General features: G+C 37.1%; 1 protein-coding gene across 2 annotated transcripts in view; it reads right to left on the bottom strand.

The window, feature by feature from the left end:
* The window catches only part of LOC124619300 (eyes absent homolog 2), a 760,861-nt gene that overhangs the window by 16,205 nt on the left and 727,581 nt on the right, over positions 1–17,075 (bottom strand). For both annotated transcript variants that reach the window (XM_047145588.1, XM_047145587.1), the window contains exons 8-11: positions 6,568–6,739; positions 4,544–4,806; positions 4,316–4,405; positions 602–821 (exon numbers count right to left, since the gene is read on the bottom strand). In XM_047145588.1, the coding sequence (XP_047001544.1) occupies positions 602–821; positions 4,316–4,405; positions 4,544–4,806; positions 6,568–6,739 (745 nt within the window). The remainder of the gene's footprint in view (positions 1–601; positions 822–4,315; positions 4,406–4,543; positions 4,807–6,567; positions 6,740–17,075) is intronic.

The following is a 17,075-nucleotide window of genomic DNA, read 5'->3' on the forward strand; positions in this document are numbered from 1 at the left end:
GCCATAGTGCTCACTAAGTATGAATTACACTGAACTTTTTGCTTAAAAACTGATACAGGTGATATAGCTCTCAGTGAATACTGCAGTAAATAAAGTTCTGGCAGTGTGTAAATACTTAAAGAGCAAAGAGAACCATTCACCCAACAGCAGAAGTGTTGCGTCGTCAACACACACACACACACACACACACACACACACACACACACACACACACACACACACACACAGAGAGAGAGAGAGAGAGAGAGAGAGAGAGAGAGTGAGAGAGAAAGGGGGGAGGGGAAGAGTATGTTGTGTGTGTGTGTGTGTGTGTGTGTGTGTGTGTCACATGCGCATACTCTGGCTCATCAAAGGATTGCTTCAAAAAGCTAGCAACATTTTTTTTGTTTCTGTCAATGAATCAATGGTTCTGCTATTCAGTGAGTGGTCTGTTTTCTTCATAAAGTAATTTACATTCTCACTGAACACTGATGTTTAAGGAATGAAATTTTAGATCACCATATTTATCACAATCCCCCCACACTTCCAGCCATTTTGGTAACAGCTCCTCAACAATGATAAAATAAATCTAACAAAATACAATATACAAACATACACTCACCTCCAACACTATTGCGATAATTGTTGTACATATCTTTAATCTTTCGATAACGGAATGCTAGCTTACGCATCCAGTCAACACCACCTCGAACACCTGTAGCTAAGCACAGATTGCCGTTGCTGGCTGCTGCATGGAAACCATCAGTTCCAAAGTTGTAAGTGCTAAGATCCTGCCCATTATCATCTGAAGAGACATCATCTATGTGCACCTGATCACAATCCTGAAACATGAATGAAAAGTAATCAACTTTGGTTTAAGACATTAAGCTTTTCATTATTTTAGATAATGGTAATATCTTGGGTAAACTATTTGCACTTTAATGCATTTCCAAGAAGAAATAATTTTTTATGTTTAAATTAATCATGACAGTTTATTTTTCATTCTTCACTTTAGCTAGTGAAGGAATTAGGTGAGTCCCTCGTTCTTTTTCATTTGTCAGCTAGAGACTTATTTTATCAGTCCACCTCACTTTCTCTGCTCTGTATGAGGATTTTCTCAATACAAAATTCCGCAAACACAATTTTTAGTTACAATTGCTTGTTTACTTCTTCTTGTAAAGTGTGTGTTATTTTATCACTTCTACTCAGGTGTATAATATGACATCTGGGCACAATCCAAGCACTCATCTGAAGCAGTGTGGAAAACATAAAAAAATTCAGCTTCACATTTGGTATTTTCATCTGGGTCTATGACCTATTAATTGAGTTATACTCAACATTTTCCACAACAGTTAATAACAACTTATTTGTACTCTTAGGAGCAGCTTAGTCATTGCATGATGTTAATGTACAATGTACATAGTTAATGTACAATGTTTTTATTAACTAGTGCAAGGTCAGAATTCATTTGTCTTGCTTTCTTTTTTGTATTTATTTATCTACTTTGTATTGCAGTGATCCATCTTTGGAATATATCAAGGGATATGAAATGTGTCTGACAAGTTTGTTTTGGTTATATTCTATGATATTATGTAATAGTACTAAAAATTTCATATTAAGGTATCTACAACTTAGGTTCTATTACAGAAAAATAAAGTACATAATCATGTTTAGATCAAGTTTTAAATATATATGCGCCAAATGTGTGTGAAAGTACCTGAGTGCTATGCATATTCACTTACATGAAATTATTATTTTTACATTAAAATTTCAATTTATTGCTTGATTCTAACAGTAATGTTGATACTCTGATATGTATTTTGAAATATTTACTTTGTGACATTGATATTTGTTGGACAGAAGTTCTGTTTATTAATGTAACTGCTGTGCCCTTAACACAAGTGGTACACAGCATTAGACTTCAGAGGGCGACACAGTCCACACAATCTCAGTGTGGTGGCACTCATAGTATGCTCAGTTGTTCCCTAGATGGCACACATACTGGGAATGTTATGTTGATAATCGTTATTTCAGATCCATCTAATCACAAATGAATAAATCAAATTTTTTGTGTCATATGCATTTCAGCTTTATTATTTGCAAGGCATCTTCAGTGGCAAATTTCAGAGATCTTGGTCTACCCGGGTTCTTTTTCCTGTTTTACAGCTGTTCTTCTGATTTTTGCCACATGAACTTCTGTTTTCACAGAGCTAAGAAATGATAGTTTGTTTGCTTGATGTTATATCGAAGTTCATTTGCTTACTTGATGTTATATCAATGTTCATTTCCTAGTGCTGTGAAAACAAAATTTTGTAGGGCAGAACCAGAAGAAGAGCAGCTATAAAGCAGGGCTGGCCACAGTGGCCGAGTGGTTCTAGGCACTTCAGTCTAGAACCGTACAATTGCTATGGTCACAGATTTGAATCCTGCCTTGGGCATGGATGCGTGTGACATCCTTAAGTTAGTTAGGTTTAAGTAGTTCTAAGTTCTAGGGGACTGATGACCACAGATGTTAAGTCCCAAAGTGCTCAGAGCCATTTGAACTATTTTTGTAAAGCAGGAAAAACAACACATGTAGTCCAGAATCTATGAAACATACTACTTAAGATGCCTTGCAAATGATGAAGGTGATATGTGTGTGAAAAGAAAAATTTGAGTTATTCAGTTATGATTACACAGATCCAAAGTAACAATTATCAACATAATATTACATTCAGCTGAGGATGACAGGACAACAAATAGTTAGCAATGATACCAGTAACTAGTTTATGCTTCTGTTACAAGACATTAAGTCCATTCATCCACCGAAAGTTATGTATGCCTCTACACTGTGAGCTGAAACCTGAGATTATCTGATGCAGGTGTCAAATAAATTGCTGTTGCACATTCATATGCTGACACCAAGGCAACACCCAGCCAGTCGCCTGCAGTTCCAGTAGTCTTTGGTTGCCTACAGTGGTTTGATAGCTCTCATCTACAGCCATCAGTTGCCGACCAGTTCTAATCATCAGATGATTAACTCCGAGTGTTGAAGATTGATCAAAGTGATATTCGAAGGGATTATCAGATGGAAGACTGAACTTATGAACTCTTTCATAGCAGTCCAAACTGAACTTCAATAGATTAGTTAGGCTTCATCTTCTGTGTTAGGTTAGATTAGATTCACAACTTTTGCATGAGTACCACACTTTCTCAACAAAGCAAAAGTTGAATACACTCTATGTACATTGTTTTAATAAACGATTGTTATTGTTTCTCATGTGTCGCCACAAGAAATCTGTTTTAGAGAATTGCCCTATGGCATGAATGTTGTAAGCATGCAAGTAAGCCACTTTCCTATGGCCATGGAACTCAGTAGCTGGGGGTTTGCTGCCTATTACCTTTACATTGAACATCTAATTTATTGGTGAATACAACAGTAAATGACTGACTTAGTCCAGAAATACAGATTATAAGAAACTGGACTTATTCACTCCAATACCATTAATATGAAATTTATGTTTACACAATTTGATTATCAACACCTTCTGGTTTGGTAGTATTACTCATTTATTAAGCTGTTTTATTATTATTTTATTCAAATAGAGACTTTTAATAAAATATTGAGGACCTATGAGTACTAAGTCTAGGTTCTAAAGGAAAGAGAGAGATCTGATCCCAGTAACTGATGCCTTGTTATCATTCTGCAGTTGTAAGGAATATGAAATGCAATAACTGATAGTCATAAGCACCAAAGCCAGTCTTGTGCTTCAGAAATATGTGTGTATCTTTTATGCAAGTCTTAGTGTCAAAGAGTGACGGAATTGTCTATGGCAGTGATGACTGATAGCAACATCAGGGGCGGACATCTGATTTCCAAGTTTCCCATCATCATCCACACACCTGTAACATTTACACTTTCCATTCCACCTAGTACCACTGAATGGTTAATTTATGGTATTTCACTAATGTCATTGGTGATTTACTGATCATATTACATTTAATTTGTAAGGGCACATGAGATCATTTGAACCAACACTATTACATAATGGAATGATTCTCTGCTTAATTCATAGAAAGTGCAACAAAAATGTAAAATTAAAAACAAAACACTTAGAAAAATACAACAGATTTACCATATTTGATACAACAAATAATAATTGCCTGCATATAATTTTAGAAAGTGATCAGTATTAATTGCTGAGCCATTTTCATATACTGTAAACAATAGTACAACTACATCTGTTCCCTTATAAATTGCCAATCATGATTGTCTTCAAACTTTCTTGGAATATAAACATTAAAAAAGGATTTAAATGGATTAGATTTACTGCTAAGATGAGTTAGTATACTTTACCTCCACATCATTGAAGAAAAAATGTGTGTCTGCAAGATTGAACACCAGTTCCTCCATTCTGAATCCAAGCTGTGCAACTGTCTGAGCATCCTGTAACAGTAAGTTGTTCATTGTATTTTTGCATGTATACTATGCCTAATTTACAATGTTCAGGACTTTAATCAATTTCAGAACATAGTTCATTTGAGACTATCACTGGACATCTACATGCATTTATCAACAGCTTACCTTGCCATAACGGGAGGCATAAGTGCCAGTGAGAAGAGAGTGGAAAATAATTATGGTTTCATCAAGATCCCAGATGAATACTCTCTCTAAGCTGCTCTCTGGGTTGCTGGGGGAAGGGTTATTCTGTCTTCTCCCTCGACCTCTACTAGACCTAGAGGAACCTTCTCCTCCATTTCCTTCCCTGTTTCTCCGAGACCCATTTGAATCTGTTTTGAGGGGTGATGCTGGCCCGTTTTCTGACAGATGGAAGCTTCCAGGACTCTCTGTAAGACATTAAAATATTACGAATCACAACACATGTTCAAATGACATGTTACTACCTGATTTGACAGATCTTTTGGCTCTAAGATAGGCACTAGGTTTACTGGAACATTACATCTTTTTATGTAGCTTAAAATAAAATAAAAATATATTTTATGGGTCTTGTACATGTGCAGCCCACAGAATTGCAGATGAAAAAATGTCAATAAACAGGGAATACCTGAATGGTACCTCTAGCAAGATCATAGCAATTTTGTCACCATTGTTGTCCAGCTAAACACAGTCTCTAATAGCCACGTTGTACCTGAGGTTTTAAACTATACTTATTCCCTTTCAGAATTCACATAGCGATATTATAAGCTAATTTTGTAGAGGAGCTGCAATTTTCAAGAGTCTTTCCAAAAATGTACAGGTTTCCCAACAATAAGATCCATACGTCAATTACATTACATATTTTTTTTGTAAATACAGCAAGGGAAGTTCTAGCAGAATTCAAATAGTTTAGGAGTAAAGGAGACCAGTCACCAAACAACACAAGTGTTGAGTAGGTAACAGGCAAACACAAAAGAGAAAGAAAACTTCCTAGCCTTTGGAACAGATCCTTTGTCATGTTACACACACACACACACACACTCTTGTGCCCCTACATTGTGCAGGCTGGACACAATATCTACATCTGAGTGGTCAGCGTGACTCACGGGTTTGATTCCTGATACTGCCAGGGATTTTTCCGTGGTGAGAGGAGGGAACAGATTGCACACATCCTTGAGATGCCAACTGAGGAGCTACTTAACTAAGTAGTAGCAGCACCAGTTCTGCTACCCCAACAATGGATGGAAAGCCGTGTGCTGATCCACACCCCTCACCCATACCACATCTCGATGATGCCTTAGGCTGAGGATGAGATATGGTCAGCTGAATATGACGCCCTTCTGCGGCCAAAATGGCAGTGTTCATCCTCCTCCTTTTATTCTGTGTGTTGAGCTGGCACAATATAAAGGGTGTGTGTGTGTGTGTGTGTGTGTGTGTGTGTGTGTGTGTGTGTGTGTGTGTGTGTGTGTGTGTGTGTGTGTGTGTACTCTAGCTCAATTTATCAATATTATGAGATATGAGAAGGAAAGTTGCCACTCACCACATAGAGGATAAGCTGAGTTGCTGAATTGCGAAAGTCTTTTTGTTGTGCATATCTGTGACTCCGCTATATGGTGAGTGGCAACTTTTCTTCTCATAATATTGTTACATTCCATCATGGATTTTCCATTTTTTGACCTAGGTCAATTTATGCTGTACCAAAACCATACCACATTTTCTTATGCACTTTTGTGCATAAAATTGCATTTGTATGTCTATATTTTGATGTTATTATTTATTATGTGGACCACAAACACTTGCCAATCATTTTGTATCTATTTTGCAACTCTTCATATACTTAATACATTCTCCACAGAAGACAGCACGCTTGATGTTACAACCATTTATGACAATGAAACTTCCTGCAAACCAAGATAATAGCTACTACTTGAAATCCTGTACCTTTCTTCCAGCATAGTGAACTATATCTGTATTAAATCCCATCTAGAGTTCAATAAAACACAGGATTCAAACTAATTACCATTATGGCCTGTATCAACACACAGAAGTATTACTTTAAGCACAAGCAAATGCAATGATTGTTTCAGTTTCAGCAAGGTTTCTGCATCAACTGAAGAAAAAAATATGTATTACACACTCATCAAAATGTAATTTGTATCACATATATTTACCTGTTAAAGTAGGTGTGGCGAGCTGGTAAGTGGAAGTCCCCATGCTCCCAGCACTGCTTGCTGAACTTGAGCTTGACATGTAAGGTGAGTAATTTGGTGAAAAGTAGCTAGTAGGATACTGTACAGTTTGATGGCTTGCATACGAGTTGCCATAAGTGCTGTAATCGAGACTCTGGAAGTAGAAATGAAAATGTTATTTTATTCATAGCTGTAATTTTCAGTAACTGTAGTATATACTTCAGAACAAAATTCAAATATATTTGCAACTGACAATTGAATTTTATTCTGAAATGAGAAATGTATAAGACTGACTTTATTTATTACCCCTTAAAGCTGTAACTGTGAAACATAGAAGCACTGTACAATTAAAACATTAATGATCATTAAAAATTCTCTAATGTGTTGAAGCCATGTCTAAGAACACTCTTCAAAATAAGAGTGAGCCATTGCACTGTAGTGACTACAGCACTATTGAGATCACTTTGCTGACAAATTTCTGATTAAATATTACCTGTATGATGAAATTGTGAATAGTGTGCACACCTATGGCTGATTAGAGAACTTTTTTACACATACGTGTCTTATTATTTGCCTGCCCATCTCCGTCCCCATTTTCCCCTTGAATATTTTCATCTGGATCAGTTTTTGCTACTAGTTGTGATACACACTATGTACAAATCATTCTCTTGGGCATCCCTCAGCTTGGTGCCACAAGTGGTCACTACTTAATTTGTGTTACTTGGGTCTCAAACCAGTCCTGAACACAACATACTCATACAGAGAGGGCATCAGTAGAATGAATATGTTACATGACAGCTAACTTCAATGCAGGAATAAAGTAATGCCAGGAGAAAGATCCTGCATTCATTTCAATGTGGGGTGCTGAGTGACTCTGACTGTCCCTTTTGTTTTTCTCAATTCATCGCATCACTTTGTTTCTCTTACATTACTTTTCTGCTTCCATTAAATGTATCATTAACTACAAATGCTCTACATTCATTTACTATCTGTCTTTTGCATGCAACAGACAGTCTGATTATTTCAGACATCACTAGTGTATGCATCATATGATCTCATTCAGTATTACAAAGAGAAGTCACAGTGTCACATCCAATACATCTAACCAGACACTGAACACACAGACAGGGAATTTCATCAGTGACCAAAACAGACTATATTACAAGTATGTACTTCAGGACAGTGTTCTAACTTTTATATGCCTGTATCAGAAAAGATAAATCTTAACATTAATTTAAATCCTTGCAGGTTTCAAGTACGTTTAACAACTAAACTTCATCATGTCAAAATACTATATTCACAGCTAATAGGTATTTTTATTTAGCCTTATGTCCCACAAGCATATTCAAAATCATAGATCATGCACATAATGTCAGAAATCAGTACTTCCAACAACAGACTTAAGGCAATATGGGATGTAGTGGAGAGAGAGAGACAGGACAACCAGCCACAGAACAAAACAACAGCACTACTGAACTGAATGGAAGGGCTATAAACTATAAGTCACAGATAGCAAATCCATTTAATAATCATTTCTTAAATGTAGTAGCAAGCACAGGGACAAACAGTTTAAGAGAAAAATCACAGCAGTATGTTGAAAATGTAACTTCCATAAAATTCAATCTTAGGAATGTATCACCAACTTCTCCTTCTGAAATTAAGAAAACTATATGTTCTTTCAAAAATAAAGGCTCATCTGGTTTTGATGATGTTTCCAAAATAGTACTAAAAATTTGTCCCCATGTAATACGTCCAGTCTTATCTGAAATATGTAATGCATAACTACCTCAAGGCATTTTTCCAGGGAGACTGAAACATGCCATTGTTAAACCACTCTTTAAGAAAGGTGATAAGACTTTTTTTACTTCTGACATCATTCTCCAAAATTTTTGAGAAGGTGATACATTCTAGAATAGTCTCATATCTTAGCAGCAATAGTATCCTTGGCAAATTCCAGTTTGGTTTCAGAAGGGTTGCTCTACTGAGAATGCCATTTACACCAGGTTTTACAAGCATGAAATAATAAAATAGCGGTGGTTGGTATTTTTTGCAACCTCTCTAAGGCATTTGACTGCATGAATCACAGGATTCTCCTAGATAAATTAACATTTTATGGGATTGATGGTATAGCCAACAAATGGATACTATCATATCTAACCAAAAGAATGCAGGAAGTTGCACTCAGTAATTCATGCAATATAGTCCAGGGACATAATTCTGACTCAGTAGAAATCAGATATGGGGTCCCCAAGGTTCAATCTTAGGTCCACTACTGTTCCTCATCTATGTAAACAATCTGCTGTCGAGTATACAACAATCATTATTAGTTCTTTTTGTAGATGACACTGGTACTGTAATCAATCCAAGCATACATACAGATACAGGAGAGATGGTAAACAAAGTTCTTAAAAGTATCATTGACTGGTTTTCTATGAATCGTATCACCCTTAATTTTAAAAAGATGTAACACATTCAGTTCTGCACACCCAAAGGTATTACACCAATGGCGACTGATGACCTCAGAAGTTAAGTCCCATAGTGCTCAGAGCCATACATCAATGGCAAGTGCAACAAAATTGTGAGGAAATAATAAACAGGGTGGAAACTTTAATAAGAATTCAAACTGGGAAAAAAAAATTTGGAACTCTGAAACAACTTAGTTCAACCACAGTGCAGATCGAAACATTACTACTCTTGGGGAGAGACAAATTCGTATGCTGACATATTTTCATTCAATAATGTGATATGATTAACTGATCTGGCCTTGTAACATTAACCAAAACAGTCTTGCTGTGCTGGTACTGCGAATGGCTGAATGCAAGGGGACATTACAGCCATAATTTTTCCCAAGGGCATGCAGCTTTACTGTATGGTTAAATGATGATGGCGTCCTCTTGGGTAAAATATTTTGGAGGTAAAATAGTCCCCCATTCAGATCTCTGGGTGGGGACTACTCAGGAGGACATAGTTATCAGGAGAAACAAACGCGTTATATGGATCGGAGTGTGGAATGCCAGATCCCTTAATCGGGCAGGTAGGTTAGAATATTTAAAAAGGGAAATGGATAGGTTAAAGCTGGATATAGTGGGAATTAGTGAAGTTTGGTGGCAGGAGGAACAAGACTTTTGGTCAGGTGAATACAAGGTTATAAATACAAAATCAAATAGGGGTAATGCAGGAGTAGGTTTAATAATGAGTAAAAAAATAGGAGTGCGGGTCAACTACTACAAACAGTATAGTGAACGCATTATTGTGGCCAAGATGGACACAAAGCCCACACCTACTACAGTAGTACAAGTTTATATGCCAACTAGCTCTGCAGATGATGAAGAAATTGATGAAATGAATGATGAGATAAAAGAAATTAGTCAGGTAGTGAAAGGAGACGATAATTTAATAGTCATGGGTGACTGGAATTCGATAGTAGGAAAAGGGAGAGAAGGAAACATAGTAGATGAATATGGATTGGGGCTAAGAAATGAAAGAGGAAGCCGTCTGGTAGAATTTTTCACAGAGCATAACTTAATCATAGCTAACACTTTGTTCAAGAATCATAAAAGAAGGTTGTATACATGGAAGAACCCTGCAGATACTAGAAGGTTTCAGATAGATTATATAATGGTAAGACAGAGATTTAGGAACCAGGTTTTAAATTGTAAGACATTTCCAGGGGCAGATGTGGACACTGACCACAATCTATTGGCTATGAACTGTAGATTAAAACTGAAGATACTGCAAAAAGGTGGGAATTTAAGGAGATGGGGCCTTGATAAACTGACTAAACCAGAGGTTGTACAGAGTTTCAGGGAGAGCATAAGGGAACAATTGACAGGAATGGGGGAAAGAAATACAGTAGAAGAAGAATGGGTAGCTTTGAAGGGTGAAGTAGTGAAGGCAGCAGAGGATCAAGTAGGTAAAAAATCGAGGGCTAGTAGAAATCCTTGGGTAACAGAAAAAATATTGAATTTAACTGATGAAAGGAGAAAATATAAAAATGCAGTAAATGAAGCACGCAAAAAGGAATACAAATGTCTCAAAAATGAGATCGACAGGAAGTGCAAAATGGCTAAGCAGGCATGGCTAGAGGGCAAAGGTAAGGATGTAGACGCTTATCTCAGTAGGGGTAAGATAGATACTGCCTACAGGAAAATTAAAGAGACCTTTGGAGAAACAAGAACCACTTGTATGAATATCTAGAGCTCAGATGAAAACCCAGTTCTAAGCAAAGAAGAGAAAGCAGAAAGGTGGAAGGAGTATATAGAGGGTCTATACAAGGGCAATGTACTGGAGGGTAATATAATGGAAATGGAAGAGGATGTAGATGAAGATGAAATGGGAGATATGATACTGCGTAAGGAGCCGGTCGCGGTGGTCTAATAGTTCTAGGCGCGCAGTCTGGAACCGCGCGACTGCTACGGTCGCAGGTTCGAATCCTGCCTCGGGCATGGATGTGTGTAATGTCCTTAGGTTAGTTAGGTTTAAGTAGTTCTAAGTTCTAGGGGACTGATAACCACAGTAGTTAAGTCCCATAGTGCTCAGAGCCATTTGAACCATTTGATACTGCATAAGGAGTTTGACAGAGCACTGAAAGATCTGAGTCGTAGCAAGGCTCTGGGAGTAGACAACATTCCATTAGAACTACTGACAGCCTTGGGAGAGCCAGTCCTGACAAAACTCTACCACCCGGTGAGCAAGATGTATGAGGCAGGCAAAATACCCTCAGACTTCAAGAAGAATATAGTAATTCCAATCCCAAAGAAAGCAGGTGTTGACAGATGTGAAAATTACCAAACTATCAGTTTAATAGGTCACAGCTGTAAAATACTAACGTGAATTCTTTACAGATGAATGGAAAAACTGGTAGATACCGACTTCGGGGAAGATCAGTTTGGATTCCGTAGAAATATTGGAACACGTGAGGCAATACTGACTCTACGACTTATCTTAGAAGAAAGATTAAGGAAAGGCAAACCTACATTCCTAGCATTTGTAGACTTAGAGAAAGCTTTTGACAATGTTGACTGGAATACTCTCTTTCAAATTCTAAAGGTGGCAGGGGTAAAATACAGGGAGCAAAAGGCTATTTACAATTTGTATAGAAACCAGATGGCAGTTATAAGAGTCGAGGGGTATGAAAGGGAAGCAGTGGTTGGGAAGGGAGTGAGACAAGAAGAAGGGATCGGTTGGTAGAACATGTTCTGAGGCATCAAGGGATCACCAATTTAGTATTGGAGGGCAGCGTGGAGGGTTAAAATCGTAGAGGGAGACCAAGAGAAGAATTATTATTAATGTAATGTGCAGAAGGTGGTGGGTAGGAATTACTAACTCACATATGTATCTTTTTTCTTTTAGTAAAAATGTTCAGAATATAACCGTAAGTATGAATTAATTTGTGATGTGAATGTATAATGACTCATTCCACATGATTACAATCTAGCATGCAAAATGATCCATGGAACATGTTACTAACTAACAAATTTTATGGAACATTGGTACTACATTTTATTTGGCTTCTTCATTCTTTTTGTCACTGAATAAGTTTTTTTCAACTTTACTTTGTCTTATCATCTTGTTTCTTTTATCCTTCTTCTTCTTGTTCTTCTTCCTCTTCTTCTTTTTGCTTTCACCATTTCTTTGAATGCATCTTTTAAGAAGTATTGTCTTCTTAGCCAGAGTATTAGCCAGTTTTTAAATCACCTTATTACATCTTGCAGAATTTCTTTTCTTCCAGCAACATTTTATCACTTACTCTTTTTTAATTCTTTCTGTTCAACTTACCCTCTGTAAATTCCTAAATGCTCATGTCTCAAAGCTTCTAATCAATTTTTGTATTCCTTCTTCTTCAGCTATACTTTTTCCCCTCACAAAACCATGCTATACATAAATCATTTGGCCTTTTTATAAATTGTAGGTTCAATTTTATTTATAGCAGCTCCATCTTTCTGTTAGTTGTTTGCTTGGTCACCATAATTATGATTATTATTACTTAACTAACATGTCAAATCTTCCTTGGCTAAAGAACCTAAATATGCATGAGGTGTGTGAGATATTTTATTTACCAAACTTTTAATTTTTTTGAAACAAAAATATTGTCCCCTTCAATTTAATTCCATTCAGCAGCTATACACTGTTGCAGATGTTGTTCCCAGCCTTGGTAGCAGCACTGAAAGGCTTCAACTGGAAGATCCTTCACCATGTTCGTCACATTATTTTGAGTGGGCTTAAGAGTCCCAAATGATGTCCTTTTAAGATATTTTTCAATTTTGGGAAAATAAAGAAAATCACAAGGACTCAGATCGGGTGAATTAGGGGACTGTGGAAAAAAAGGAATACCTTTTGAGGTCAAAAATTCCATGATGGAAGTGACCACGTGACATAGGACGTTGTCGTGATGCAGCATCCACTTGTCTGCCTAGTCTGGTCTCACTTGGTTAACCCTTCCCCTGAACGTTTCAAGGACATCTTTTTAAAACACTTGGGTGAAACTTTGTCCTAGAGGAAAATCTCACAAGGGCATGCACATGTTTGACATTTTTGTCAGTTTGTGAAGGTCTCCCTGAGCAATGTTCACCCTCAGTGTGTTCTCAGCCTTCCAAAAATGAGTTGTGCCTGTGAAAAACTTGTGTTCTTGATAAGGAATGTTTCTCGTAGGCCTGTTTCAGCTCCTCATAGTTCAAACTCATGGATTCGTGAAGTTTAACACAAAATTTGGTGGCCTAATGTTGCTCTAAATTCTGTTGTTACATTTTTGTAACACACAACAAAAGCATGATCTTTGAATATAGCTGAAACCTGGACTGAGCATATGGAAAGGATGGACACACTGGTCTAAAAAAGCAGAACCACTACAGTGTTGTCAGATAACTCGTACGGTTGTCAGTCTCATTACTTTTTTAAACACCATGTCTATATTGTGTCACTAATTGACTTTTTGTCTTGTTCTGTTATTACACACTACCAGACCTTCTTTCCTTTATTGCAGCTATCATACACATGGTTTTGTTCTTATTACTTTTTAATCCAAAAAACTATGAAATGCTGCATCATGATTCATTGTCATAGAACTTGTCAATAGGACACTTCAGAAGTAACAATTGATATGTGACTGGACATGATCCCCTTTCTCATCTCACATCATCTGTTTTGATGGTGTAAAAATAGTATGATAATACTACCTGATAACATATCCAAATGTATAAATTATATCAGAGCAGTAATCTGTAAACCAGTCTGGTGTGGCAATAGAAGACAGCAAAAGGAAAGCTGAGGTTTTAAATTTCACATTTAAAAAAAAAATCTTTCATGCTGTAGGACGATACAGACATACAATCATTTGACCACTGCAAAAACTTATGTGTTGAGGATACACAGGAAAATGGAACCCTGACACTGAAAACAGCTGAAAGAGTTGAAAACAAATGAGTCACCAAGTCCAGGTAGTATCCCAGTTTGGTTTTACAGAGGGTACTCTTTGGCAATGGCCCTACACTTAGCTTGTATCTGTCATGAATCTCTCGCCCAATTAAAAGTCTCAAGTAACTGGAAAAAGTTGTGGTTACTCCTGCATATAACAAGCATAAAAGAGTGGATCTGGAAATTACAGACCAATATCATTAATGTCAGTTAGCTTCAAAATTCTTGAGCGTATTCTAATATCAAATATAATAAATTACCTTGCGAGAGAAAAACTTCTATCCAGAAATCGACATGGATTTAGAAAGTTTCAGTCATGCAAAAATCATCTTGCCTTTTCTCACGCAATATCCTTCGAACCATGGATGAAGGGCAACAGATAGATTCCATATTCGTAATTTCTGTAAAGCATTTGACACAGTGGCACACAGCAGACTGTTATTGAAGGTCCAAGCATATGGAATATGTTGTTTGGTATGTGAGTGGCCTGAAGACTTTAAGTGATAGAACACAGTATATTGTCCCGAAAAAAGAGAATTCATTGGAGACAATGGTACCATCAGGAATGCCCCAGGGATGTGCTTTAAAAGGAAGCAGGGAGTGTTGTCTTGTCAGCAGAAAAGCAGTAACAGCAAAATGGGCCAGTCAGGAGAGCTCAGTGACTTTGAAAGTGGACTAGTCATCGGATGTCTCCCAACATAGCAGTTAAGAGATATGGTGCTAGATTTGTTATTGGTAGATTCAATCAACACAGTATTACATATATGTTAAATGAGCTCAAATGGGATTCCTTGGAGGGAAGAAGATATTCTTTTTTTGAAAAACTATTGAGAAAATTCAGAGAACCAACAATTGCAACAAACTGCAGAACGATCTTACCACCACCAATATCTCACACATACTACTGTAAAGACAAGAAAACAGAAAACAGGGTTTGTATGGAAGCCTATAGACAGTCATTCTTTCCCTCACTCCATTTTCTGGTGGGACAGACAAGTGAATGACTAGCAGTGGTACAAGGTGCCCTCTGCCATGTACCATATGGTGGCTTGTGGTGTATGTGTGTATACGTAGAAATTATTATGAGTACTTTGGTTACACAGAACAAGCATGCCAAATTTTGTGAAGTATGTGCATGGTGTAAAAAATGGTAAATTTCATGGGCAATTCCAAATGAAAGGTCTCCAAAGTATCTGGGATACAGGGAAATTGTTTGTGTGGCTGTTGGTCACACTGTTGCAATTGATGCTTTCTCACCTCCAAATAAGCATGCATGTGCTTCACAGCCATTCAAATTGGAGCTTCCATGGAACATTACCAAGCATAAAACTCATACAGTAATTTGATTTTTGGGTGCACAAAGTGTTAAACTGGTTTAAATTTGTGACCAACTGACAGAAGCATATGGACAGTCATGCATGGATAACAGAAAAACTCACAAGTGGTGTAGAGAGTTTACAGCTGTTCATACTGAAATTCATTATGAAGAAAGGAGTGATAGGCCATCAATTTGCTATGAGATGGTTTCAAAAGTTGAAGAAATCATATGTACAAGTTGGAGAGTTACTCTGGATGCTCTCTGCATTTTGGTTCCTGAAGTTTCCCAAAGCACTGTCTACAGGGTTTTAATGGAAAAGTTGCAATGTCAGAAGGTGTGTACAAGATTTGTACTGTGAATGCTGACAGAATACCACAAAAGTCAATGAGCTGATACTTCTTATGAATCTCTTCTCCACTATGCAGACAAAAGGATAACTTCTTGGACTTGGCTGTCGCAGCTGATAAATACTGGGCATTCCGCATTACACAAGAGACCAAACAACAGTCATGCGAGAGGCAGTTTCCCTCTTCGCCCAACCCACAAAAATTCAAACACAGTCTGATGGTAATATCCTGGGAACTGTATTTTTGGACTAAAGGGATACACTTGGTTGACTTTCTGCCTGCTGGGACAACAATAAATACTGACAGGTACTATGAAACGCTGGAAAAACTCAGAAGGGCAATTCAGTACTAGAAAAGAGGAGTGCTGAGCAAGGGTGTAAGCAATCTCCATGACAATGACTGCCCACACGTTGTGCGTCAAACTGTTGATGTCCTGCAAAACTTTGGTTAGAATATCATCACCCTTGCACCATACAGTCCAGACTTGGCACTGAGCAGCTACCACCTGTTCCCTAAGTTGAAGGAGCATTTGTCTGAACAGCAGTTCTGCTCTGACGATAAAGTGAAAGATGAGGTTCAACACTTGCTGAAGGACATGGTGATGAGCTGCTATGACATGGACATTGTAAAACTGTCACAGCGTCTAAAGATATGCATTGACCAAAATGGCAGTTATGTAGAAAAATAAAACATTTTTCAACTTTTAAAATGATGTAACTATTACAGAAATTAAACTGTTATTTGTATGTCTAAAAATATAGGAGACTTTACTTTTGGGGCTGCCCTCAAATAGTTGCCATTCTTCTGAGTAATTTTATTCCATTTTATTTCATCTATTTATGTAAAAGTAAGTAATATAACACTACTTATTTAATAGAGGCTAGAATCATAAATTAAAGTTTCTCATTTGAATAATGTGGAACAGTCATAAATATATTACATTATATGAAGTGTATGCGCAAATGTGAAAGTTTTTCACTGGCACAATGACAAAAATTTTGTGACCAAATGAAACTAATCACTAACAATACTTTATTTGTTCACTGATCTTGTCTGAGACATTTTTCTCATAAAACTAAAAATGCATCCTTCATTTATTGCTAGATAATTAATTGAAGCAGATGTAACACCCATATATGTATAATGTTGTCCTGGAAATGAAGCTTTAGCTTCTAAATGCATTATCAAAAAGCTGTAACCTATAAGTTGCAGTCAGAAACAGCTATGAGTGAAATGAATGTCAATAACAGTAATTTCTGAACCAAGGAACTCACGTCCGATTTAACTTACGGGAAGCAGACTTCTGACCACAGCGGCTGGAGATAGTGGTCATTTGTGGATGATGTTGCTTGTGCGAACATGTGTTTGTGTTTTCTTTTCTGAATAAGGCTGTGGCTGAAAGCTCAATATGT

This window comes from Schistocerca americana, chromosome 6 (genome assembly GCF_021461395.2).
Source record: "Schistocerca americana isolate TAMUIC-IGC-003095 chromosome 6, iqSchAmer2.1, whole genome shotgun sequence".
Taxonomy (NCBI): Eukaryota; Metazoa; Arthropoda; class Insecta; order Orthoptera; family Acrididae; genus Schistocerca; species Schistocerca americana.